The sequence below is a fragment of the Dermacentor silvarum genome, chromosome 3 (genome assembly GCF_013339745.2).
Source record: "Dermacentor silvarum isolate Dsil-2018 chromosome 3, BIME_Dsil_1.4, whole genome shotgun sequence".
In the NCBI taxonomy this organism is placed as follows: Eukaryota; Metazoa; Arthropoda; class Arachnida; order Ixodida; family Ixodidae; genus Dermacentor; species Dermacentor silvarum.
In genome coordinates, this window is record NC_051156.1 from 172945817 (window position 1) to 172970535 (window position 24719).

General features: G+C 45.9%; 1 protein-coding gene across 2 annotated transcripts in view; it reads right to left on the reverse strand.

Annotated features, from left to right (window-relative positions):
* The window catches only part of LOC119446101 (cytochrome P450 3A41-like), a 58943-nt gene extending 38340 nt beyond the window's left edge, over positions 1-20603 (reverse strand). The window contains exons 1-5 of one of the 2 annotated variants that reach the window (XM_037710450.2): positions 20366-20603; positions 12336-12432; positions 11356-11408; positions 9370-9466; positions 968-1087 (exon numbers count right to left, since the gene is read on the reverse strand). In XM_037710450.2, the coding sequence (XP_037566378.1) occupies positions 968-1087; positions 9370-9466; positions 11356-11408; positions 12336-12432; positions 20366-20418 (420 nt within the window). In that variant the 5' untranslated portion in view covers positions 20419-20603. The remainder of the gene's footprint in view (positions 1-967; positions 1088-9369; positions 9467-11355; positions 11409-12335; positions 12433-20365) is intronic. The other variant, XM_049663901.1, reaches the window with a different exon arrangement.
* Between the last annotated feature and the right edge of the window lie 4116 nt (positions 20604-24719).

The window sequence follows — 24719 nt, forward strand, 5'->3', positions numbered from 1 at the left end:
CGGTGTTGCTGGTATGGGGGCAGCAAATACACGCCGAAACTGGCGTGACGCGTGCTTTATTAATTTAAGTTGATGTGTTTTACTGTAAAGAGCAGCATAAAGATTTCTAAAGGCCTTGCACTAGGTTCTCAACCTTGGACGTAGAAAATTTAGTCGTTTGCTCGTTCCGTTTGACAATCGGTTGTATGTATACTTGACTGATGTACATCCTCTTCCGGCTTCGCGCTATTGGCTAGTCGCTCATAATAACACTTCCGGGCGACGAGCGACGAATTATAGATTTCCAGAACCGAGCGATCTAGCGACAAGAACGAGCAATCTGTTCGCGCGACGGCACGTTTCGTCGCTCGAAGCCGGCACTCGTAACTGTCGGGCACAATATCCCTCTGATGTGGTTTGGGCTTTACGCTTTGCTCTTTCGGGTTAGTTAACATTTACGCTAATTTCTGCATTGCAGTTTTGACTTCAACATGTTCTTAATTGCAAAATATTCGAACAGCTGCTACGCGGACGCAGTTCAACCAATCACTGAAACCGGTAAGCAGCGGAAGGGAATTGTATTATTGACCCATGTGCTAGAAGATCACGAGGCAGCGAATGGAATGCGTTTTTCTTTCCGTGAAAGCGCGAATCTAGGCTGTAGGTGATAATGCGGTAGTTCTTGCAGCAGTGGTAAATACGCCGATCTGCACTTACACGCCAAGCAGGAACATTGACACAAGGGATACGGGTATTTAGTTGTTCCGCGTTCTTACGACCAACTTACTTAACGTGAAACACGCCGAAAGCAAAGAGAAACTTCAGACGCACTTCAGTAAAAAAGCTGCTGGATCTGTCTGGCGTACCAGCAATAAAAGTTGAAAGCACACGTCGGAAGTACCTGAAGTCCCAGCCTATACTGAAACATAAGTGTGAAGAAGTAATTGTCTAATGCTCTTCCACGTGGACGTTAGCACTCTACACTTACCGTTTTCAACCTTGTTGCGGTGAGTGCTGGGGTGAAGATTGCTCGCGCTTTCTTCCACTCCTCACCTGACAGGTTCAAGATGGACTTCTTCCAAACATCACTTCCCACGCTCTGAGATAACTGCAGCGAACAGAAGCCGCCATGAAAGTAAAATGAAAGCTTTCTTTGCTGTTCCGGTTAAAGCCAACCGTGTCGTCTCTTGAGCTATACCCATACATAACTGCCCGACGAAATGTATTAGTATTCCAGTTACGTTTGTGCTTCAATGCATCAAACAGAGTTTTCATAAAGAAGTAAGTAGAACAACCCTGTATTTTTATCGCACGTTTGACGGTGCATATCTCGAAACCGGTGCAATGCTCAAAATTCGTTCCAAGTCGATATGCCCTGCAACCGCACTAGTTAGTATATTGAAATATATACGTGCCATAAGATAATTATTTAAAATGTTATTACCGTTTTTCTGTTAATTCTTAAATTAGGCACTTTGATTTCTCATAGGAGTAATGGCCCCCTCATTAAGGGTTAAAATTGGCAATTTAACAAACAATTTATTGGGCACTAATAAATTTAGTAAGCAATTTATTAAACAGGTAATTTTTAAAAAGCTGGCGCACCTAGGAAAACAGTCGATAGAGTGGTGAATGATATTAGTGTCTACACGAAAAGGTTCTTATTTGTGCACGCTATTACTGATTAACATGGCTAGTTGGTACACAGTAAAACTGATTAAGAAACGTCACAGTTTCGCCCGAAAGGCGAAGTATAGATTGCGATAGCAAATTAATAGACAGCTATATAAAGTAAGGATAGTAGTTTTATCGGCCGTATAAACTTCAAACACTCGCTTACTAACTAAATTAATAAGCATGGTGTCAGCGCACACAGGCCAACATGAACGCATCACACTCAATTACCGCGGACACTCATTGTCAGAACGCTGGCGTGAGGAAGCGCGGCTGCAGCAGAGAGTGAAGTGACCTTCGTTCTGTCTATCCCTTCAACGCAAACTGAGTGGTGAAAACGCAGCACGCACAAATACATGAGCCATTGGCGCACCTAGAATCTATCCCCAATGCAGATCGCTTGCAAGATGGCGCGTGCGGATGCCGCCCCCTCCCTCTCCTCCCTCCCCCCCCCCCCCCTAGTGACTTGCACGTGAAAGAAGACGGCGCGTTTCTTCCCCGCTTTCCCCCCTTGCGTTCGCGAGATTGAGCGGTAATCATCGGCTTCCTTTGCACGCTTCCACTCCCACATACAGCATACGGCACGCGGCGTACGGTGTTATCGCCTTTGGACTTTATACGGAACGTCACGGGGAGCCGACGGAAAAAATGCGCTTGACGTGTCCATACAATTGCTATCGCAGTAAACCAGCGGAAACACGTGGGAGACTAGATAAAGAAGACGACTGGGAGTAGCCGGAACTTACAACTGAATATTGACACTTGAACGAAGACATAAACCTGCCGGCAGGACACGTGGCGCATGCCCGAACTGCCATCACAAGAGGTCAGTTTCTTGATCTACCTATATTCAACAGTGGCACTGAGGAAATTAATCTCTTTATCAGTGAGGCACAGAGATGTGTCACTAACGCACATGTTGTAAGTTCCAGATAGGGTTGTCGTTTTCTTTATCTGGTATCTCTTGTGTTCGCTCTGGTATTTCGCGCAAGCGTACATGGCTCGCCAGTTAAATCAGAGATTGTATGTTTGAAGCCGCGCCGGGGAAGCTACGAAGGAGCGTGCATAGCGCGCAGGCGAAGCAACGCCACCTCAAGGAAAGTCTAGGTGGCGTTGAGCGAAGCGGGGAAGGAGACCGGAGGTGAAGCGGCGCGGAGGAGGAGGGTAGGCGGAGGCACGCTAGGTTGACCTTTTCTGGCAGTTGCTACGGGTTGCGTGTGCGTTATGGAGGTACCAGGTTCATTTCGTGAGCGAGTGCTCGTGCGCCGAGCGAGGAGGACGGAGCAGCAACGCAAGCGACGGCAAGCCAACCGCGAGTCGACCGGCCCAGAAGTCGTGTCCAGGTGCCGAGCACGAGCTGAACAGGTCCGGCAAAAGGCGCGGGCCTCGCGTGCCCAGGAGACTCCCGAGGAATGTGCTAGATGGCTTGCGACAATGCAGGTACATCGGGCACGCAGCACGCACAAAGGTACGACTTATCGAAGCACCCAGATAAGCCGCGCATAATCGATCGAAGTGATCTATCGTGCTGTCTATCGCTTCAACACAAACTGAGTGGTGAGAACGCCCAACGTATGAACCGTCCAAGCACCTTGACTGTGCCCTCAATGTAAGATCGCTTTCAAGATAGGGAGCACACGGTCGCGGAATATGCAGTTGCTGGAATACAACGCTGCCCCCCTCCTTCCCCTCCCCCCGGAGCCTAGCGGGCGACGGGAGACGTCGCGCTTCCTCCCCGGTTTCCTCCCTTGCGCACTTGAGATTGAGTCGGCATCGTCGGCTCACCATCGCATACAGCATACGACGCGCGAGGACAATGTTATCACCATTGCACTTTATATGGAACATCACGGCGACGACGACGGCAGATATGCGCCTGGAGTGTTCATATATTTCCTATCGCTGTTATGTAGGAATGGCACCAATACGCTTGCTCGTAACCCGCGTTCACGAAGCGAAACGTCACTGTAATTTTATATCTGTTTATGTCTTCATTGATTTTGTAATTTAATACCCAACTTTAACCGATTTTGGTTCGTTCTACGATGATGATGATGAGTAGTGAGTTTCATGGCGAAACAACCAGTTCTGGCCAAAGAGCTCCAAACACATGGTACAATAAGTTGACAGTTGTACGGGAAGTCGGGGCTGTAACATGGCTGTAACGATCCCTAAAACCAATCACTCTATAAATGCCGTAAAATATATATGTAGTCAAAATAAAACAATGACAATAGAGATGTACTATGTACATAAAACATATTTTTCGAAGTGTTCATAAGGTAAAAAAGTTGTCGCAGTTTCACCTGAAAGGTGAAGCATCAATTGCGATAGCAAACTTGAAGAGAGCTATACGGAGTAATGATAGCAGCTTTATCAGCTGTATAAACTTGGACATGCAGCAGCACCGGCAACACGCAGAACTGTTGTCGACGTCGTCGGCGTTTTGCCCGCGTTCGCTCAAAATGCGTGCGGCGTTGGTGACTGTTGCCGGAGCCTCTGATATAAATAGGCACTTGGTGCCGCAGCTAAACGTCGCCTCCCTTCCCTCCCCCTCCCCCTCCCCCCCACGGCCTTTCGTGCGTCGGAAGAAGGCACGTTTGCTCTACATATATGGTGATCGTAGAGGAGGAAAGAGACACCTACTTCTGCAGCCCTTAAGGGAGCACAGAGCAGAACGCGCGTTTGTTCTCCCCCGTGCGTTCACTCCCCGTGATGATGATGATGATGATAAGTGGTTCTTGAGGGAAAGGGAAAGGTTGACGCTATCTTCTGCAGCCCTTGAGGGAGCACGGCTCAGCACCAACGGGGAGAACGTAAGAATATGCAGGTAGCACAAATGCCCCACCCGGGCCCCTGTGCGCGAGAGGGTCGAGAAGCACGTGCTCTGAATACTACTATCGCAACAACAACCTCTGAAAAGAAGCTGAGCAACGGATCGCTTGGTTGTATAACATGCAGTCACCGAACATCATTTAAAAAGCTAAAACTAATGTACTGTTAAAACTCTGACGTTGACTGTATTGATTTGCGCCTTTTTGTTGTGATGTTATGTTGTGAGCTGTGATGTTTTAAATGTGGGTGCGGTTTTGCGCAACAATGATCGTGGGAGTAAGCAGCCAGCTGTGCTTGCCCATATCTTAAGTTTTCATCTTAATTTGTTGGCTTTGTATAGTGCCTTGTACCTGAAAGTACAATCTTCAATTGAAATATTTCTGTAGTTAAACAGATGCGTTATATTTCACTGGGATAGATATTTGTCTTGTTTACAGAATACATTTAAGGTAAGACTTGTTCTTCCGACTGACGCATAGCTGTATATGACATATTGTATGGCAAAGTACTGTGGACACAGTGCTAGCATTGTGTGGCAGTGTTCTTTTTTTCTCTAGTTATTTGTTGATAAGGTACAAACGAACTTTACATCCCATGCGATTTACTTGTGCTACTTTTAGAGCTGCTTTATATTGGTTTCTTCTTTATGCTCACGCGCAAGTATTCGTTTTTGCTATGTATTTAATGCCTAGTTTTTTATTGCTATTGTGTTGTGCTTTCGTCCTGATTGTTACTAGAACTTGTACTACAGTTACAGTTCCCTACAGTTGCAGATTGATGAGATTTTTTTAAATCTATTAGAAAGCAGAGTATAAATGTTCACAGAAATTTCACCTTGGTACATAAAGTTCCCTCCTCTCTCTCAGCACTTGCATTTGTTGAAAGCAAAAGGTTGCTAATTTAATGTTCCTTGGATGGCGACCAACTCCAAACTCACTTTCTCTGCTACAAAACTACGAATTTCTTACTCTGATGCTGCTCCGAAACATCGTGTTTGCTGCCCCAAAGCTGCTCCAAAACAGCCACTTTGCTGCTCCCAGTCCTGCTTCAAAACACTGGAGCATGCTTCCACCGATGTAGTGCATTTGGCTTGAAACAACCCTTATTGCAGTGTTATTTAAACATAACGAAGAATATTCCATATGTGATTGGCAGGGACTGTTCTTAATTGTTCGAGCTGTGGTCACTTGTTGCTGGCATTTTTAAACGGTCTTGTGCAATTTCAATTTACATTTTCCTTGACAAGTGGTTTTTGTTAACGGTCGCTGTAGCTATTATTCGGATTCTATTACGGCCTGATTACTTGCGCCCTAGAGCCAGATCATAACGGGAGTCGAAATTTCGCACGCCCTGCAAGGTAACAGTTGATCTCGTTGGACGGCATCTGCGTTTATGGCGGTGCGAGTGCTAATTCTAGTCAGCATAATTTTAAGCGCAAACGGCCATAGAAGTTTCAGAATTTGGAAACAAATATCCTGCGTTTGTGTAGTTCAAATCTAGTGCTAATGCAGCTCCACTAACGAGAAACCTGGGGAAGTGCGAAGCAGTGATGCGCCAGTGTTGTCGCTCGAGGCGAGCCTTCAGGTCGGCCTCCATGGCACAAAGGAAGTTCCGGAGCGCGCCAACTGCTTATAAAGCCCTGTTCCTTCCCTCTTGCCACACGGCGCGCGCTGATCAGGTGCTGGAGTAGCGCTGGAGTGAGGAGGAAACGAGTGCTTGTGGGGTGGTGGCACCCTCTCTTGCGCTGCTTTGGTACCAGACTGGCGTTTGGGAAAGGATTTTCACGAGTTTCTGCTAATTTATGCACTTATTGCTCGATTATGTTTTCAATTATTCGGAATCATGATAGTTTATTTTGAACCGGTTTTGATAAATTCTGCGTTTGTTTTAACCCGATTTTTGCGCGTGACCACGACGGCATGAGCTCACATTACACGGCGACAGCCCGAGCAAGATTTTCACGATTTTCACAAGTTTCTGCGAATTAATGCATTAACTGCCTGATTATTCCTATCTTTTACATTATTCTGAATCATGTTAGTTTAGTTTGAACCGGGTTTTATCAATTCTGCACTTTTTTCGACCCTGTTTTTGCGCGTGACCACGACGACATGAGATCACATTACACGCCGACAGCCCGCACCCCTAAAGTGCTTCGCACTAAAAAGTAGGTCATGGCGTAGGAGCATTGCTGGCTGAAGTGAAAATTTCTGACGGTGCAGTAGGGCAAATTACTTTTTCCTATTAGCATAGTCCCTCAATACTTTTTCTGGTCACGAAACTCCACCGTCACTCTATGGGAGAGCTTGTTATGTCGTATGAAGCTGCCACGCTGCGGCTCCACCGCGGCTGAGAGGCCACCTTTCTCCGTGTTAAACCCGGAGAGACTGCAGATGTGGCCGGCGTGGGCTGAAAGTTTGGACGCGTAACTTTATATTTCTATGTGCATGTGCGCGTGCATGCGTGTGTGTGCACGTGCATGTGTGTGCGTGTGTGTCTGGCTTGCGCGTGGATGCGTGTGCATGCGTGCATGCGTGTGTGTGCGTGCGTGCGTGTGCGTTTGCATGCGTGTGTGTGTGCATGCGTGCGTGTGTGTGTGCATGCGTGCGTGCGCGTGCATGCGTGTTTTTGTGTACGTGTGCATGCGTGTGGGTGCGTGCAGATGCATGCGTGTATGTGCGTGTGCATGCGTCTGCATGCATGTGTGTGTGTGTGTGTGTGTGTGTGTGTGTGTGTGTGTGTGTGTGTGTGTGTGTGTGTGTGTGTGTGTGTGTGTGTGTGTGTGTGTGTGTGTGTGTGTGTGTGTGTGTGTGTGTGTGTGTGAGTGCGCGTGCGTGTGTGATTCTACATTTGCTTCAAATAAAGCTCACGATTCAAATATTATTGTGTGTCGCAGTTCGCCAAGGAGGTATGGTAGTGAGTGCAACGGCCCGTCAATCCTCGCCACTCTGCTCGTGCGAGTTAGAGATTAATAAGCGCAGTGCTGAGTCAGTCGGGCATATTAATCAGTTTGTGTTTTTCTAGTGTATATTGACAACGAAAATCGGGTTTGAAAACTTTGTCGCGCATTTGGAATAATAGGCACGAAAACTAGCAAAGCTTCCGATAGATGAAAATGACAATACTTTCCTTCAAGCAAGCGTTTCATTCACGGCTACGATCTGCCGATGTACCTGTTCCAAACTAATTCTGACGTCCTAGAACATTTTATGGTGCGTGCGATTAGAATCTGTCACCATCGCCTGAGTGGCTCGAGTGCAATCGGGATTCGGTAACAGCACACGACCTTGAAGTCAGGTTATCGTTTACTGGCAATGCCACGCCACTAATGTCTTATTCTTTGTACAGCGCATAAAAGTCGCTTAAAAGTTTTTAATCGCAGCCGGTTGGGCTAACTAACGACAGAATTCTCAGTAAGAAGAATTCTATGCGCGTCGTCTGCTGACACACGGAGCCGCCAGCTGACTTTCAGATTGTTTACTTTTTGTACGTGCCTTGATTTCGGTTAGAAAACACTCTCAGGCGTTCAAGTTTGGATACTGTAACTGCTACGACAAAGTAGAATGTAAACAAATTTGAAAAGAAGTTGGGCTTTCGGCCGAAATGTGACCAGAGAATAAAAAATACCGCCGTCGCCCACGGTGGCCGCTCGGCTAGGTGGCCTTTCTTTTACTACGGCGCCCCTAACTGCAGGCGCTGGCTCTATATTAAACTGAGGCGGGAGTTTTGTGACCAGAAAAAGCTATTAAGGGACTATGCTATTAGCTTCTAATTGAAGGCATGCGAGAAACACATCAAGGACAGTCAACGTCTCACTCCATTTACCACAGATTGCTGGCTCATCAACAGCCAACAGAAACGATCGCGTGCCATATTTGTGGACGATTTTCAGTCGACACATGATGGCTCATTTTGTCATATTTTCATTATGAATGGCCAATTTTCTGATTCTAGCTTAATGACATGCACCTTATTCGAGGTTTCAGCGTCCCATCAGCGCTACCTATAGTATATATATGACACCTAAGCTTCTTCTGCAAGAAAGGTTTCAAGTCCATGGCAGGGGTAGCTATAGAGAAGTTAAAGACTTTTGTAGCTGTTTTTCTTGTTTCGCTGTTGTAAAGTGCTCATCCTCTCTACCCCAGCTCAACACTAACGCGGATGACATGTGGGACCTTTGTCAGGAGCGCTACTTGTGTGCGCTCTGACTTCGCAACTCTTTCTTCATTGCCACAGAAAATTGCGCGCGGGTATAGCCAGCGTTATCGCGTGCTGCCCGATGTGTTGGCTGGCTGGGTGGAGCACCGTTGTCCGAGAGAACGTGAGCTTCTGTAGCAGAATTGACGTTACGCCATTGCTGCTGCCACTGCAGCATGTTCAACATCTGTCGCCATAGTTATGTGTGGCGCTGGCGAACACTGTTAAGGGTTGTTCTTGTACATATACGCAAAAACCTAGGAAAGCTGTCGGAAAGATGGCCGCCGCGGTAACTTAATGGTAAGGCGCAGCACGTGGAAGCGGAATATGATAGTAAGAGAAAATAACAGAATGACCATGCGTACTGAAGCGGGCGTTGCACGGGAAAGCTCAGATCATCTCCATCTTAAGTGTAAGTCTGGGTGACGCTTGCAATAATAATCTTGCTTTTTTTATGTAGATCTTCAACGCCAGTGCCCGCATTCCTAAACACGTCAAAGTCACAGTATGCACGAACGTTCTCACGTAGCGTGTGTTAGGCCGTTGCGCACTTACTAGGATATGTCACAGTGCAGCGTCAGCGGCGAGCTTTTTCTGTGAACAACAAAATAATTTGCTTAGCACAACTACTAACACGCTTTGAAATGGTGTAAACTTGTTCGACTACATTTTCGTTATACTCACCGATCTGTCCGAAAAGTTCTTGAATTTTGTGGTCAGAACCTCCCTCAAGATGTCTGGATCTCCAGTTACTAGAGTAGGCACTGTGCCTTGGTAGGAACTGCAAAAAATGTCTTTCCTTTTCTTACTGATGAACAGTATACTTTGGTAATAGTGAATAACATAAGCTTTGTTTACTTGATGAGAAGCCGAGCGTGCGCTGACCAACCCGACCCCACTTGCTCGTAATCTGTCAACTGGCTCGTCCGACTTCACCAATTCCTATCCTGACCTGCTCTGACGCTTTCTCGGTATCCGACAAAGTTAGCAAAAGTGCAATTTCTGCATCGTGCTCGACAATATATATATATTGTTAGATGCGGAATGGCGAAGTTCATATAACCCTCGCATCGACATTCTAAAGTTCATATGAACATCACTATTCCACTTCTTAGTAAAACTATGGTAATTCAACTTTATGTGCCACAATACTATCGAGTTTTCACGAAATTTGCAAACAAAAACCTGCAAATGAAACATGTAGTATATCTAGGCAGATAGAATGTCACCATGAAAATTACCACCGTAAGGCATAATCGCCTAAAGCATCATGGGTGGTATCCTGGTGTGTAAATGCTTGATAATTATCTATAGTGACATTTCCAAAGTTATTCCGTCAATTTTATTTGTTGTTTATTGTTTCGTAGACATTATTACTTCATATATCATCTGTACAATATCTGGGGCCGAATTCACAAAGCTTTTCATTCGCAAGTGGTCTTTGGCAATGGCCGGTCGCCTTCGCTAATAACATGTGCAGTATCAAGATTGACGTGAATTCTCTCTTATGAACAATTCCAACGTAAGAGCTTCTTATGCATACGGACCCGGCCTGGGGGCGCAATGCAGGATGTCCCGAGTTTCGCGCTCTCACGAGTTTGCCCTACGGCAGTTAATGAACAAAGCGTAGAACGTACGCGAGAAAGCAGCAGACAATAAACTGTCGAGATAAATCCACGTATGTCGCACGAGCGCACACTGCGCACGCCGCTAACTCATTTGAAACACAGAAGACTTGGCAATGTTCCACGACAGCTCCGCTGATTTTTATCGATGCAATATCGCAATATTTCCATCTACTCACACGGCGCAAGCCGCTTGCCATGCATTACTGTGGCACGTAACGGACGTGACTCCTCTTTCATACATTATGCTTTTAACGATTGCTTTCAGGGTACAGCGCAAAATCTGATAAAATTCAAATTATTTGAAAGCCCATTCAGTACACATATTAACATCTTGAAATGTTTAAAACTACCATAAATTTCACAATAAAAATACATCAGAAAACATTTTTCTATAACTTACTTGCACAGGTAATGCACTGGCTGGAACAACAAACAAATGAAAGAAAGCACCGACGGTTTGACCACATTAATCCTTCCTATCCTGTCCTATCCAGTGAACCTAGATAAACAGATAAAACGGCAGGCGTCTCGAGGGATGAACTTAATGTCTTGATCCCATTAGTTCATTCACCTGAGGGGGTCACCAGAGCTCGCAGAGATCCCAAACTTTGCCAAACTCGGGCCTCCCTGAATAGCACCCCTGCTCTCTAATTTTCGCCCTTCTTTTCTGACGCTCTAGTAAGTTTATCACATGACTGGAGATCTGTGTGTAATATTCTAAAATCGGTGTGCAAGGGACCACCGAAAATCAAGCGCTGAATTCATAACTTCGTAAGTGCTGTTACCTCTTCATTGTTCTAATCACAATTATCAGGCCTCTTCTATTACAAACAATTTTAACAAAATAATTGATTTGCGAATGCCCCACAACAAGAAACAACAAGAAGTGGGGGGGGGGGGGGAGAGGGGATGAAGGGCAGATTCCTCTTAAACATACATCCTTAGCGCGGCAACCTAATCAACCAAAGCTCATGGAAGCTCTTTAGCACAGTGATGTCAATGTTAGTTAAAAATGAAAACAAACATCATAACATTTACTTACCCGTACACACGACCATATTGATTATAGGAATGGCGGATTACTTCATTCACTGGCTGCAAGGAAGATGTAATACAAGGTGATGTTCTTGTGTTAATGTGGATGCAGCCAAAGAATTTTTAGGGTAAGGTTGTCGCTTTATTCGCCATGCCACAATATCACCTCTGCTCTAGCTGAATGTACCACGAAAAAGGGAGCCATTTTCGGGTTGTTTCTGTTCCCTAGATTGCATACGTACATTTTTCATTTGCATAAAGACCTACAATACTGCTTTTGTTTCAGTATGACGATCTGGGACCTTATTTCCCGATTTGTGTGGGGGCACCGGCTTGTTTGTCTTGCCTGCTAGCTCTACGGAGTTTTAACCATTATAGCAGATAATTGTCATGAACTTGCTCGTAATGGGTATTTGAATAAACTATGAATAATATTAATATTTGGGTTTGGAACACGTTTAAACGAAAGGTGCACTTGCAATTCAAAAGTGCACAAGCTGTAGTCTTGAACGCGTGTGGTTTTTGAAATAGTCTTTATTCAAGTCAACTCTGTCATAGTAATGAAGAAAGTCGTGTAAAAAAAAATTTCAATGTACTGTCTTTGTTGGCCGCTTGATTTTCATTTTCAATTATTGCGTTCCGTAAAAATGTTTTTATTACTGAAACATCGAATGATGTTATCGCTTGGAAGCTACCCTACGTCGTTTGTTGACAGCCCGGCGCACAATATTCACCTTTTGCCAACGCGTTCCTGAAATATGAACTCTTAACATTATTTTTAAAGCTCAATATGGCAGCTCGGAGCTAGGAGTTCCAGAGCAGGTTAATGTTTTCTAACTGATTATTTGGGTAACATAAGTAACATAAGCAATTTTTACGTGGGGTTTGCTTATAGAATATTCTAGATTTTCTTTGTCGGGAAGATAAGCAAGCGTCCCTCCGTAAAATGGCACTCCGTGAAACGAAACTTCGTTTGACACATCCTACCTTGGTGTAGATGTCGTAGGCGAAGCGCATGTACTGCCAGAAAGTGAGATGTGCTATCCCTTTGCCATTCCAAAATGTGAACGTCCGTCGCACCCACCTAGGAATCAGGCGAAAAATAAGAAAATAATGTTAACATATGCGAGCTGCATGACGCGTGAACTATTCTTTCCGCAAACCACGCCTTTACATGGTACATGGGGAAGGCTTCGTGGTGACGGACGCTAAAGCATTGCAAGGACAGGAGAGGAAGCATGGCACCAAACCACTATTCTCTGAGCACTGCCTGTACTTCTGTGCACATTTCCTGTGCCGGACATTATGGTTACAACCCAATTTGTCCATGCAGGTGCAATTATTAGCCAGCAACATGGATAGTATGGGAGGATATTGCAACAGCTACTCGCGGTGCGTGGACTGAATTGCTTAGGTGGCGCAATATAATGCGGTGAAAAATGGGTTCTTAAATACATTTTTTATAAATTGGATCTACAGTTATCCGCTTTAAGTATTTGTCCATGCAGGTAACTTCCGAGAAAATACAGAACTGTTCTGAAAGCTGCAGATTCATAATTGTTAGCAGAGAATGAAACAATTTGTTATGAAAGCATGTGTATACTTGTTAGCCTAGAGTGGCGGAATGTGTATTAATATAGAATTCATGTTGTTTTTGTTTCTAGCGTGTAATATAAAACGTCGATGGTGTGCTGCATTCTTACGTTGCGTATAAATGAAGTACACAGCGCACGTATAAAGTAGGCCGTAATAAAAACTAATTGGCCTGTTTGCACCGTGTGAGAGTAAGTTCCACGTCGCAAACGACACTGTCACTGCCAAGTGATACGACTTTTTCTCCCATAGACAACGATTCACTTCAACGACTTGTTACATACAGTCATCAGGCCCCGAGGACAAACATTTAATTCCATGACAATTCAGACTACTGCATATGTAAGACGTACGAATGACGTTTGCTGCTCCGTAACCCAGAATGGGGTTACATTTTGCTTATTGGGGCAAAGCCTTCCCCGACATACAGGCAAACATTTATCAGCACTCCACGCATGCTGCGCTGCATGATGACAAATGGCACTGACTTCTTGCACTTATTCCTGCGAACTCCAGCATGAACATTTCATTGTATGCCACTGTTGTAGGGCTACAACTTCGACGCAACGATTCGATGCAGTTACACGACAGGCGTGAGCACATTGGCGCCTGATGTCGCCAGGGGCGTAGCCAGGGGGGGGGGGGGTACAAACCCCCCCCCCGAAATTTTTCCGCCCCCCCCCCCCCTTACCCATCCTTTGTTCTCGTCGCTTCGCGCTGACATAATTCAAGAGACTGGTGCTACACTATCACAATTTCATTCCTGGGCGCTTCCGTTTGGGTTGGTAATTTACAGCGAATCATGTCTGCATATGAAAAAAAAAAACTGTCATGGTTTTTGTCAAGGCTTTGACACTCTGTGGGGTTTTGGGCGAGAATGTGGCGGCCGCATTCTGAAGCAACAAATGCGCAACAAATGAAGCCACAAATGTGGCAGCCGCACTTTAGATGAAGGCGAAAACGCTCGAGGCCCGTTTACTTAGATTTAGGTGCTCGTCAAGGACCCCAGGTGGTCAAAATCTCCGGTATACATTTCCGCCGCTTCCCTTCAGGTGCAGGTTAGGCCGCGCTCGCGCAGGATCTTGTCTGCGCGCGAAAAGTCTCTTGTTTGCGATTGCGCCCCTACGGAAGGCTGGTAATTACTGTTGTGTTATTGAATCCCAAACAAGCAATTACGGAAGGCTGGTAGTAGCTGTTGTGTTGTGGAATACCAAACCAGCAATGTACACACGAAGGGGTTGATGACAGCAGAGAAATTCCACTGACTCGCAACAGAATGCACGAAACAGGCAGCCGACAAGCATGGATTACTGCTATGCGCAGTACAGCGTAAGTAAACTCTTGTTGCATGCGCTGACAGTTCTCGTCGGAGTTCACGCGTCCTGAGAAATTGATTATGTGCACTATGCACTGAACAAGACCGGAGTTCATTTCTGCATCACTAGTATACCAACCAGTCGAGATTCTGTAAGGTACAAGGCCGCTTCCTGTTTGCACCGGCGTAAGTGAAGCAGAAATGAGTTGCACGCACTACTTAAAATGCGTACACATGCCATATCTATGCTGTGCGGTGAAATATTCTATACAATTCTGAATATGTTGACGTAAAGGCAAATGACGGCTGCACGCTCGCACACAGCGGAAGACATAGCGGCCCATGCACTTGCCACGATAAAACAAAACAACTAAAACAAAGTATTTTTTTAAACAATGTGCAACGGTCACAACATATAGGCACCCAAGGTTGCATTTATCGCGATATATTGCCTTTGCTATAAATATAAATATGTCGCACGGTACTCCTATTAATTTTCGCATACGCAAAGTTCAGTTCACTATATGTATATGGCATTGTGGCCACTCATTCCCGGAATGACTTTAGTTGAAAGCACGAGATCCGGTTCATCCGTCACAAAAAGGTCGAAAATAGAGTTTTCGCGGATGCATTGAAAAAAAAAGTTGCAGTGGCTTAGCTCGGCTATGCCAGGATATACGTAGCGTTAGCAAAGGTTCAGCTGATTATTCTTAGCTTTCCTGGTTGTCTCCTACGCTCAACCGCTAATTGCCAGGCAACTACTTCGGGATCCGATGAGTCAAGCTTCTCCGTTCTTCTGCACTGTTGAGCAGCATTTGCGCTCTCCTTCTCCATGGCTATACCACACTGGCAAACGCCAGTCAGAAGCGCAGCGGCTCCAGCGCTGTGTCAGACGGCGACTGCACAGCGAGCACGCGCCGGCGCCAGTGCGTCTACCACGGCTACGACGTGACTCCTCTGGAATGCGCAGACCGGCGGCGGTGAGTCGCGCGCGGCGGCGGCGGAGTGCGCGAGAGGTGCCGGCTCCGGTGGCTCCGGTGCTCAAGCCGTGTGACATCACTGATCCTTGCGCATGCGCAGCACGGCTCTTGATGTGCCGCGCGAAACGGGCTTGGCTAGGCCAGTGTAGCTAACGCTACAAAACAGTCTGTGACCGCCCAAACAAATTCACAAAATACGCCATTTGAACATCCAAGGCAGTGGTTCTAGCGGAAAAAGGGGGTCACTGGGGCAAGTCAAAAATAGCGAGGCAAAAGTTGCCTCCTAGTAGAATGAAATCGATGTCAGTTGTTTCCGTTACATTATAATCTCCAAAAACACGTTACTCGAACTCGATGGCATCGATCAAAAATGTCCGACGATTACGAAATTAATTGCGAAATTGGAGCGCAGAATATACGTGTTTTCATTTCGCGATATCTTGAGACAAATAATTTCAGACCGAACTCGCCGCTCCGACTGGCACTGGGCCAGTGCCGCCAGCGCCTTCGCAGGAGGAGGAACAGTGTGGGAACGCTGGTGTAATGAGCGGCAAAGCAGCCAGCTGTGGAAGAAGACAACGACGAACGCGCGAGCAGTGGCACGAGCACCTTCACGTGGTTACAGTGAGGGACGCCGACGGTCAACCCAGGAATCGGCGCCTAAGAGCTGCTCTCTAAAAGGACACAGTGTCAGCTTTTGACTATTACAATGTTTTGAGCTGGCACCAGACCACCTCACATGAACTTTGTGCTATTTCAATTTATCTGAAGCAATGCGACGGCAAACAAAAACCCCTCCGTGCGTATTTCGGTCCCTTCTGTAAGAAAACTATCATCATAATCATCATGTTTTATTTTCCACACTAAATACACAAGACGAAAAAGGGAGAACCGAAAAAAAAAAGCCGAAAGTTCTTTCACGTGACCTAGCTCAGGCCTCCCAGACGAACACTGGAGAGGCTGGTGTATCAATATAAAAAGTATAAAGTGTTGACAGAAGGGTATATTAACACAGGTGCATGTGGATACTTTCATGTTGATATATGGAAGCTGGCTATAATGCAGTGGTGCAAAATAACTCTCAGTATAAAATATAATGACTGATATTACATATTTTTGACACAAATTAAGTAGCACATAACATAAGAATGCAAAAGAATATAAAAGTATTTCAACAAAAATCAGTAGCCCCTGCCGTGTCGAGGAAATGGGGGTCAGCAATGCTTAGCGTGTGCTTCTTCGGTGTTCCTTCGAACGAATGGCACTGACGAGTATCACCTCGAACCACAACCGTTCATACGCACTGCAGCCGGCTCCGAAGTTCCGGTTGAAAAAATAGCATTGAAACCTGGTCCTCTCACGGGGACGTTTCGTGCTAGCGTTGCCGAGGCGTTGCCCATGGCAAAAATACACAAAAGCGTTCCGTTTCGTCTAACATTATCTAAAATATCTTCTGGCATGCTGATGCCTGATCCCCTCAATCTTCTTGCATTGCTCGAGACAGCATGCCTTTCTTTATATCGCGGAAAAAATTTACTATTTAAAGGTCTGCTTTTACTAGGAAGAAATATACCAATCCGATGAGCTCTTTCGATTGATTTAGGAGAAATGCGAAGTTGTGTAGAACAAAGGTCCGGCACCAGCTTCTAAGACACGGACCATGATTCATAACCCTCATAATCTGCTATGCTATAAATTCATATCTCCAAATCCATATTCAAAAGCATATCTGCCACGTACACCCGACGAGTGGAACTGCCTTCCCGCATCACTAGTCACCATTGAACATCACGACGCATTCATGAAAGCATTAGCCAACATTGTGTTATAAGGAATCAAGTTTTTCTAACATAATGCGCGCGCGCGCGCGCCCCCTTGTGTGTGTTGTATGTGTGTGCGTGTGTGTGCGTCAATGCGTGCGTGTGTGCGTGTGTGTGTACGTGCGTGTGTGTATGTGTGTATATGCGTATCTGTGTCTTTTACATATCCAAAAAATGTACAATTATTAGGCTTGCCTGTCTTCTTGTTTTTTGTTATCGTTGTGATCCTTTCTAGCAGATGTTAAATTGACGTGTAGCGAGATTTCTTTCCCATATTATAGACTTTCTTTTAGATTTCTGAAAATACTTTAGTGACCACTCCGCTTTGTAATGTCCTTTGACGCAGAGGTATTTTAAATTATTGAGAACATTCCGATAAGCACCCGTTCACCGCAATAAGTAGTACTTCATGCTTGCGCACACTGGTACTTTTTGAGCTATTTTTACGTTGACGTTGATCTGACACGCGTTTTTTGGAAGCTGGGTTCAGACTGAAGCGCACTAACACTCACTCTAAAGACACAAACAAACAGCACCTGTGCTACTGTCAGAACGCGAACCCACCAGCCCAAATATTCAACAACAATGGCAAAGGAAATGTGCCTACGATTCTAAATGCGTGCGTGCTCTACAAACACATCAATGAGAAGTGCTAATTTGAACATTTTCAAACAACTAATCCTAGAAGCCCTGGAGAGAATAATACATTTAAAATTACAATATATGTTGCCAAAATTGCTGGGGATATTTCATAGCTATGAGTCCTTTTGTGGAATTTTACAAGTTCTCTCCAGAGTAATCTAAATCTAGTACTGTGATGGTAGACGTGCGCATATAAATGAAGCTACTGTCACTGTTTATGCAAACCATATAAATGTGCCAAATGAATTAGTTCTCTAATGGCTTTAACAAATAATGGGATGTTGTAAGTCATGATAGGACACCAGACACAGTCAGTCAAGGTCCCTGGAATGCTGGAACGTTCTTGCAAATATTATTAAAATAAGTAATGTATTTTAGCGTGCCTAAAGCACATGCGATCATTTCAGGCTTACCCATACGGTTCAAGTTATAAATAAAGTTCTCACCGATTGTTTCTACAAACATGTATTTTTTTTTTGGCGTTCACCACGTCAGTAAGTATTGAAGGGGTTACTCAATCAGACTTTATTGGGAAAGTTTGACGCCAAAATAATTGTTATCCATCTCTATCTGCATCGCTTATCCGAAGATTGCTGTCGGAGGGAATGGTGGGCGCCGTGTTTGAAGCAAATGAATATTCAGTTAGTGGCTGAAGCAAGGTTTTCAACTTGAAAATGACATCTGCGTTGAATCCTAAATACGGCTAACTACGAAATACTCAATATAGCATCCTCATCTACATTTAGGCTGCGTGTTTTTCATTGTGCTTTTCTCTCCTGCCTTCATCATTCGTCCATTTGTTCTTGTAAATATCCCTGATACCCACTTACATAGAATACCAGAAAACAGCGAGGAATTTCGTTTTGTCTGCAATCTCGAAAATGTCTTCCATGACGTAGACGTAAAAACCAAAACCAAGCACGTTCATGCTCAACACATATGCTACGAGTAGTGAAAGGTATTGAGTCAAGTTCTAGATGTGTAGCATCGCTACGCAATACCACCTCGGAGATCAGCTGAACGAATACTCTAAACCCGGCTCGGTACAGCAGTGGCTATGTGCAGCGTTTCACTGCTGAACACGAGGTCATGGGTTCAACTTCAGTTATGGTGAGCGCATTCTAATGGGGGTGGAATACAGAAACGCCCATGTCCCGTGCACTGAGTGGACGTTAAAGAACCTCAGCGGGTGAAAACTAACCCAAAGTCTCCCAATAATGCAGATCGTGGTTTTGGTGCGTACACAGCTTCTAGGGCGTATTCACGTGGCCAGACACAAAACATAAAGAGCACGGGAGCTGTGCTTGTCGAGCTCCAACAATACGTAGATGTTGTAGAAAAAAGATGTTCAGTCTCTCAGATACACAAATGTCACTGATACTAATATTCAGGCCATACAAAAGATGCCAAGCATGGCGCCAGTTGTTTTAGATGCGAGAGCATCTTATGCTCGGGGCAGTGTCCGTTCTGCGGCTTCCGCACCCATACTGCCCATGCGCAACTCTCCCTCTTTCTCTTCTCCTACGCAGGTGTGCGCTCTCCTACTCCCCTCTCCCCCTCTCCGCCACAGGTTCGGTGCAGCAAATCATTGCATATACCTCTCTCTCTCTCACTCTCTCCCTCTCTCTCTAAGGGTACGCCGGTAGGCGGCGCAAGTGTCGCGGCGCAGTATAATGCGGGCGTTCGCTGTGCTTCCGTCATTCTCTCTCTGTGCAACGATGTGCGAAACGCCATGAACAGCGTCAACGTCGGCACTAGTTACAGCGGCAGCACCACCGCCGTGGAGCAGAGGAAGGCTCGGGAAGCCGAACGTAAACGTCAGCGTCGGCAAGCGGACCCCGAACTTCGGGCTGTATCCCAAACCCAACATCTCAAGAGAAAGCGTCGAACTTTACCTCGCAAGGAGCATGGTAGAGTACACCAAGACCTACAGACACGTGCCCTTCATACTCGCAGGGGACTTCAACGTAGACACACAGACAACCGATTGGCTGGTGCAGCACATGAAGGATGTATACTCTTTGCGATGCATTTCCCAAGATCACAAGCAACCCACCTCCATCAGGGGAACGTACACATACCTCGTCTTCGCAAATGTCAAACTCGACCCTCTGCAGCAAGACCCATTGACGCGACACTTCACCCACCAAAAAGCAGTCGTCTTCAAGATATCGCGCGCACCGACGCTAGGAATCACGTACGATCTCTAAATAAAGACGCAACAACCCCGTACAAACGTCTCCTCTCTTCTCAATACATTCTCTCACTCTAACTTTCGTTGGGTTGTGTTGCCAAGTGAAACGAAACGGAAACTCGATGCGCACCCGCCGCGATGCTTTCGCATCCCACCATGGTTGCCCGTAGGGTGAGATGATGGGATTTTTTTGGAAAAACGCCACAAAGAATTGAAACCATCTATTTAATTCCCTAAAGATATCAATTTGTGGCAACCGTTTCTAAGGTAGTCAAGAGCAGTATTGCTTTTCCATTTCATGTTTCACTTTCTCCACCTATCATCACTTGCTCAAACGCCCAGCGTCGTTACCAATTGATATTGGCCGCTTGGCGCGAAGGGTGGCAAGAAATAATGGAAAATGAAATCCATCGTAAAATGCGGCTCGACATTACGCTTTAGGATAATGAAGGTGACAAGGAAGCTGTACTTACCAAAATAGAACGGCCAGTAAGAGCGCGAGAAGTGTGACGAACGTGGACAACATGGTAGAGGCCTCCAACACTTTTGAACCGCGAGGAAGTTCTCGTTGGAAACACAACAGTGAAATTTGGGTACCTCAAATTTGTTGTTATACGTGCTCTCAGCCAACTTTCATGTTCGAATGGACCCGGTAGTGATCGGATTTCGTTAAGGCTTCAATCTCTTGCGCTTCGCGAGTGCTCTCTGTCCAAGCCACAACTCAGCATGGGTGCGTCGATAGCAATATACAGAGAAAACAAGAAAGGGCGGCGTTCGTATCGCGCAGGGCAACTGATCGAAGGTCATGCTTCTCTCTCCATATAACGCCGGCGAGATTGCTGCGCAATACGCCCTTCGCACGGTGTTACGAAGGCAATTCCCCTTAGGAAGTGAGAGAGGAGCTTTGTATACACAAAGCAGCTCACTTCTTGTGTGTTCCCTTTCAGTACAACGCGGAAGCAAGGTAGTTTCCACGTAGGTTACTGCCGAAAGAGAATCAGCCTGGAATGAAAAAAAATCTTCTGAGGATTTGTCTAAAACTGCTGCTGCGATAAAACAACACAGGTCCTTATAGTAAAAAAAAAATTGAATTAAGCAGGTGTTATCTACAACTAACAAATAAATGGAAATTCGAGTAATTTTACGGGCCCCCAAGGTTCACCATGTGGGAGTGACAAATAGGTATATGTCTGTTAAATATATAAATAACTGACAGGCGCAATTCCAGTCCTTTTCCCGTATTGTAGTAGTATTTCAACATATATATATATATATATATATATATATATATATATATACATAGAGAGAGAGAGAGAGAGAGAGAAAGGGAGAGCCAGATCGTTTGCGGTTGGCTTTGCATGCCACCCGAGAAATAGTTGGTACGCAACTGTCCTTATACCATTTTTGTACAAATCGCTTTAATCTTCTTTCGCTTCCTCAAAATTTCTCTATCTACCTTGCACCACTGCCTATGCTAGTAACGAATCCGGTCGTATCAATATCTTCCCTGTTTTTTTCCCAACCATACTTGTAACTTCTCTTCCTTATCTCGGCTACTGACCAGTTGATGCTTCCATCCACTTAAAAGCGAAGCGCTTCAAGAAGGCGTGCGTAAACCTCTGTGTCTCACAGGGTGAATCCCTTAGCACTGTATTAGGGTGTGCGGAGTGGTCTCCGGATTTTTTCTGCACCATACATATGCCTCGTTTAGTCGCGCGTATTTGCTCCGGTAGGTCTTTGTCCTTAGGCAACCAGCTCGAGCCTCAAATACCAAGCACTTCTCTTTGCGTTATCGTACAGATCTTCCCTTATAATTTCTTTCTTCTCATTCTTGTAAATCTCCATGGTCTTTTTGCTTTCCATTCTTTGCATCCAGTTCACTGTTTCTCTTTCTCTCAGTCTCTTTCTGATTGCTCCTTTGTTGGCTATTTACACTTTCTATCACCCGTACTTGGTGGCCAACCTTCTTGACTGCTTCCTCCATTCTGTGTCCACGCTTTCAGGTACAGATACTTGTGCACTTTAGCCGCCCATTTAGTTTGATCTATGTTCCTGGGTCTTTCTTCTAAACTAATCTTGTTCTGCGCTTCTCTGACTAAAAACGAGGCCTAACCCATGTCACCCAGCTCTGGCTAATTTGTGGTTTTAACCTGGGCTCCAAGCACCAACCCGGCTACCAGTCTTTGGTTAACTTCCAACCCCTAAATATATCCGATTTTAAGCATAAAAAGTAATTTGCTAATGGTAGTGCTGATGCCATTACTTCTTTCCTGATTCCATGCATAACCTCATAATTATTGTGGCCACACATTGTACTATTTTTAATTCTTGCTTCATTCATCTTCCGTTTTATTTTCAGAATATCTTTGTGGGTGCTTGAGTAAGTCCTTCGTTCGTTTATGTATACGCCGAGGTATTTATATTGCTCGACTACGGGTATGACTTGCTGTTGAATTGACACCACGTAATTACTCGTCTCTTCAATAAAGATCATAATTCCCGATTCCGTTGTGCTAAACTTAAGGCCTGGATATGTCGCTACGTTGCCACATATATTCGTAAGTGTCCACAAATCTCTAGTATTGTCTTCTGGTAGCACTAGGTCGTCCGCATACATCAGTCGTGGTACCTTATGCTGCACAATTTCTCCATTACGCATGTAGGATAAATCAAACCTTAATTTGTTGTTTTGCAGTCGTCTTTCTAAGCCCTTAACATAAAACACGAACAACAATGGAGACAGTTGACTTCCTTGCTTCAGTCCTTGGGTGAATTTCCACCACTTCATAATATTTTCGACCTTCCCATACAACTTGCACTCGGTTGTCTCTATATATCTCTCTCAGCAGCTCCACGAAATCGTCATGTATGCATTCGTGCTTAAGATTATCCTATGATGACTCCCTGTCTACGTCGTCATAGGCTCTTTTAATACATAGAAATGCCATCGATGAAGGTCTATTCTGAGGTACTGAAATCTTTATGCATGGGGTTAGTCCAAACATATTATCCTCTAAGCGTCTGCCTGGTCTGGACCTATGCTGTAGCGGCCCCTGCACATCATTTTAGGCGAAGCTTTATAGGCTCACATGTTTCGGCGGTGGTGGTGGCGGTGGTGTCACGCTGAAAAGTGGGCCGAACCTGGTGATAATGCAGAAAGGGTCCAAGTTTAATAGCACATACCATGGACAAGAAAGAAAAGAAAGGAAGAAAGAAAGTGACAATGAAAGGAAGAAATAAATAAAGAAATAGAGAGAGAAAAAGAAAGAAATCACGTGTGGCTCACACACGCATTGGATATGCTTGACACGCGCCCGACCAATCAGGTTCGTTTGGTGTGTCGTGAGGAGGAACACGGAAGGAAAGCGTGTTGGCGCGCGCTTTTGCAGGCTTCTCTCGCCTCAGATGAGTTTCGGCGAACAGATGGGAAGGCCACGAGTGGTGCGTTCTGCAAAGGAGCAAGTCGCGTTTGATGGACGCCGCCGTGAACTCACTCGGGAAAGGGCTCGTCGTCGACGTGCCGATTCTAGCGTGAGGGCTTCCGTAACCGAGGCTCTCCGTCAGCGAAGAGCCGACGGTCCCGAGGCGAAGGCTTCCGAAGCCGAGGCCCACCGTCAGCGACAAGGAGAAAATTGCTAGGCGTGGGTTTCCGAAGCCGAGGCTCGCCGTGAGTGACGAGTTGAAGACCCCGAGCTAAGGGAGCGCGACATCGAGTGAAAACGTCAACAAAGAGCAGCGGACCCTGAGATTAAACGTGAGCGAAGAGCTGCCTACCCTGACTATACGGCAAACGAAGCTGAACGCCTCCGACAGCGTCCTCTCGCCTCCTCCAACAGGACATCGTCTCGCCTCCTCGCCTCCTCCGACAGCGTCGTCGCACCCGTCGCGCTCCACGTGCGCTCTTTCATCTTTAACTGTGCTTGTGCGCTCGCTTACGCCGACGATGCACGCCGACGCTCAACACAGGAACGGGCTTAAGATGGCTTAAGAGCTGCGCCCAAAGAATGCTCGCTCGCTGTACGCTGTACCGCTGTATGCCGTGCTACTGCAAGGCAGGTTCAACGCGCCGGATTATAAATGGGGAAAATCTCTGGCGATTCTGGCGTCGCCGGCTCACCGTATTCGACTTATCGGGCCGCTGCCTGGCAAGCTGCAAAGGCGGCTGCAAATTCCCCTGAGGAAAATCTATCCAGTTCCTAATAAGGGGCTATCCAGGGAACAGGCAATGATTTTACGTCAGATACAAACTGACTCTTTCCCCTGCCAGCACAGATCGACGTATCTTACGTGTGGACAGATGGACCCAATTTGCCTAAATTGCGGCCAGAACCAACTAGCCACCCAAAATCATATCTTATGGGGATGCTCTGACAAGCCCCCTCCGAAAAAACTACTGCCAGCTCCCTCGCAGGAAGCCTGGTAGGCCCTCTTAAGGTCAGCTGACAATACCATGCAAGAAAATCTCATGACCTGGGATCTGCAGTGTGCCTCAACCGAGAGACCAAGGGCTTCAGATCTACTCTGTCTGAAATTTTGAATACGCTTGTTTCCTCCTCCTTGAGGGATTTGTAACGACAACATGCCGCCACGTCGAAAGACGGCTGTCGGCGCGTAAGAGAGCAAATTCCAGAGCAAAAGCAAGCGTGCCGAGTCTGCGCGCGCTCGGCGTGCGAATGAGTATACCGATGCGCGTTAAGCACGCGCAATGACGCCAAGCCGACCGAAGCTTGCGAGGCCCATCTAGACCAAATGTGTGAATCGTGTCAGGACCGCCAGGGCCCGCACGACATTAAGCAACGTTTTGGGGTCGTAGCAGAAGAGAGTCGC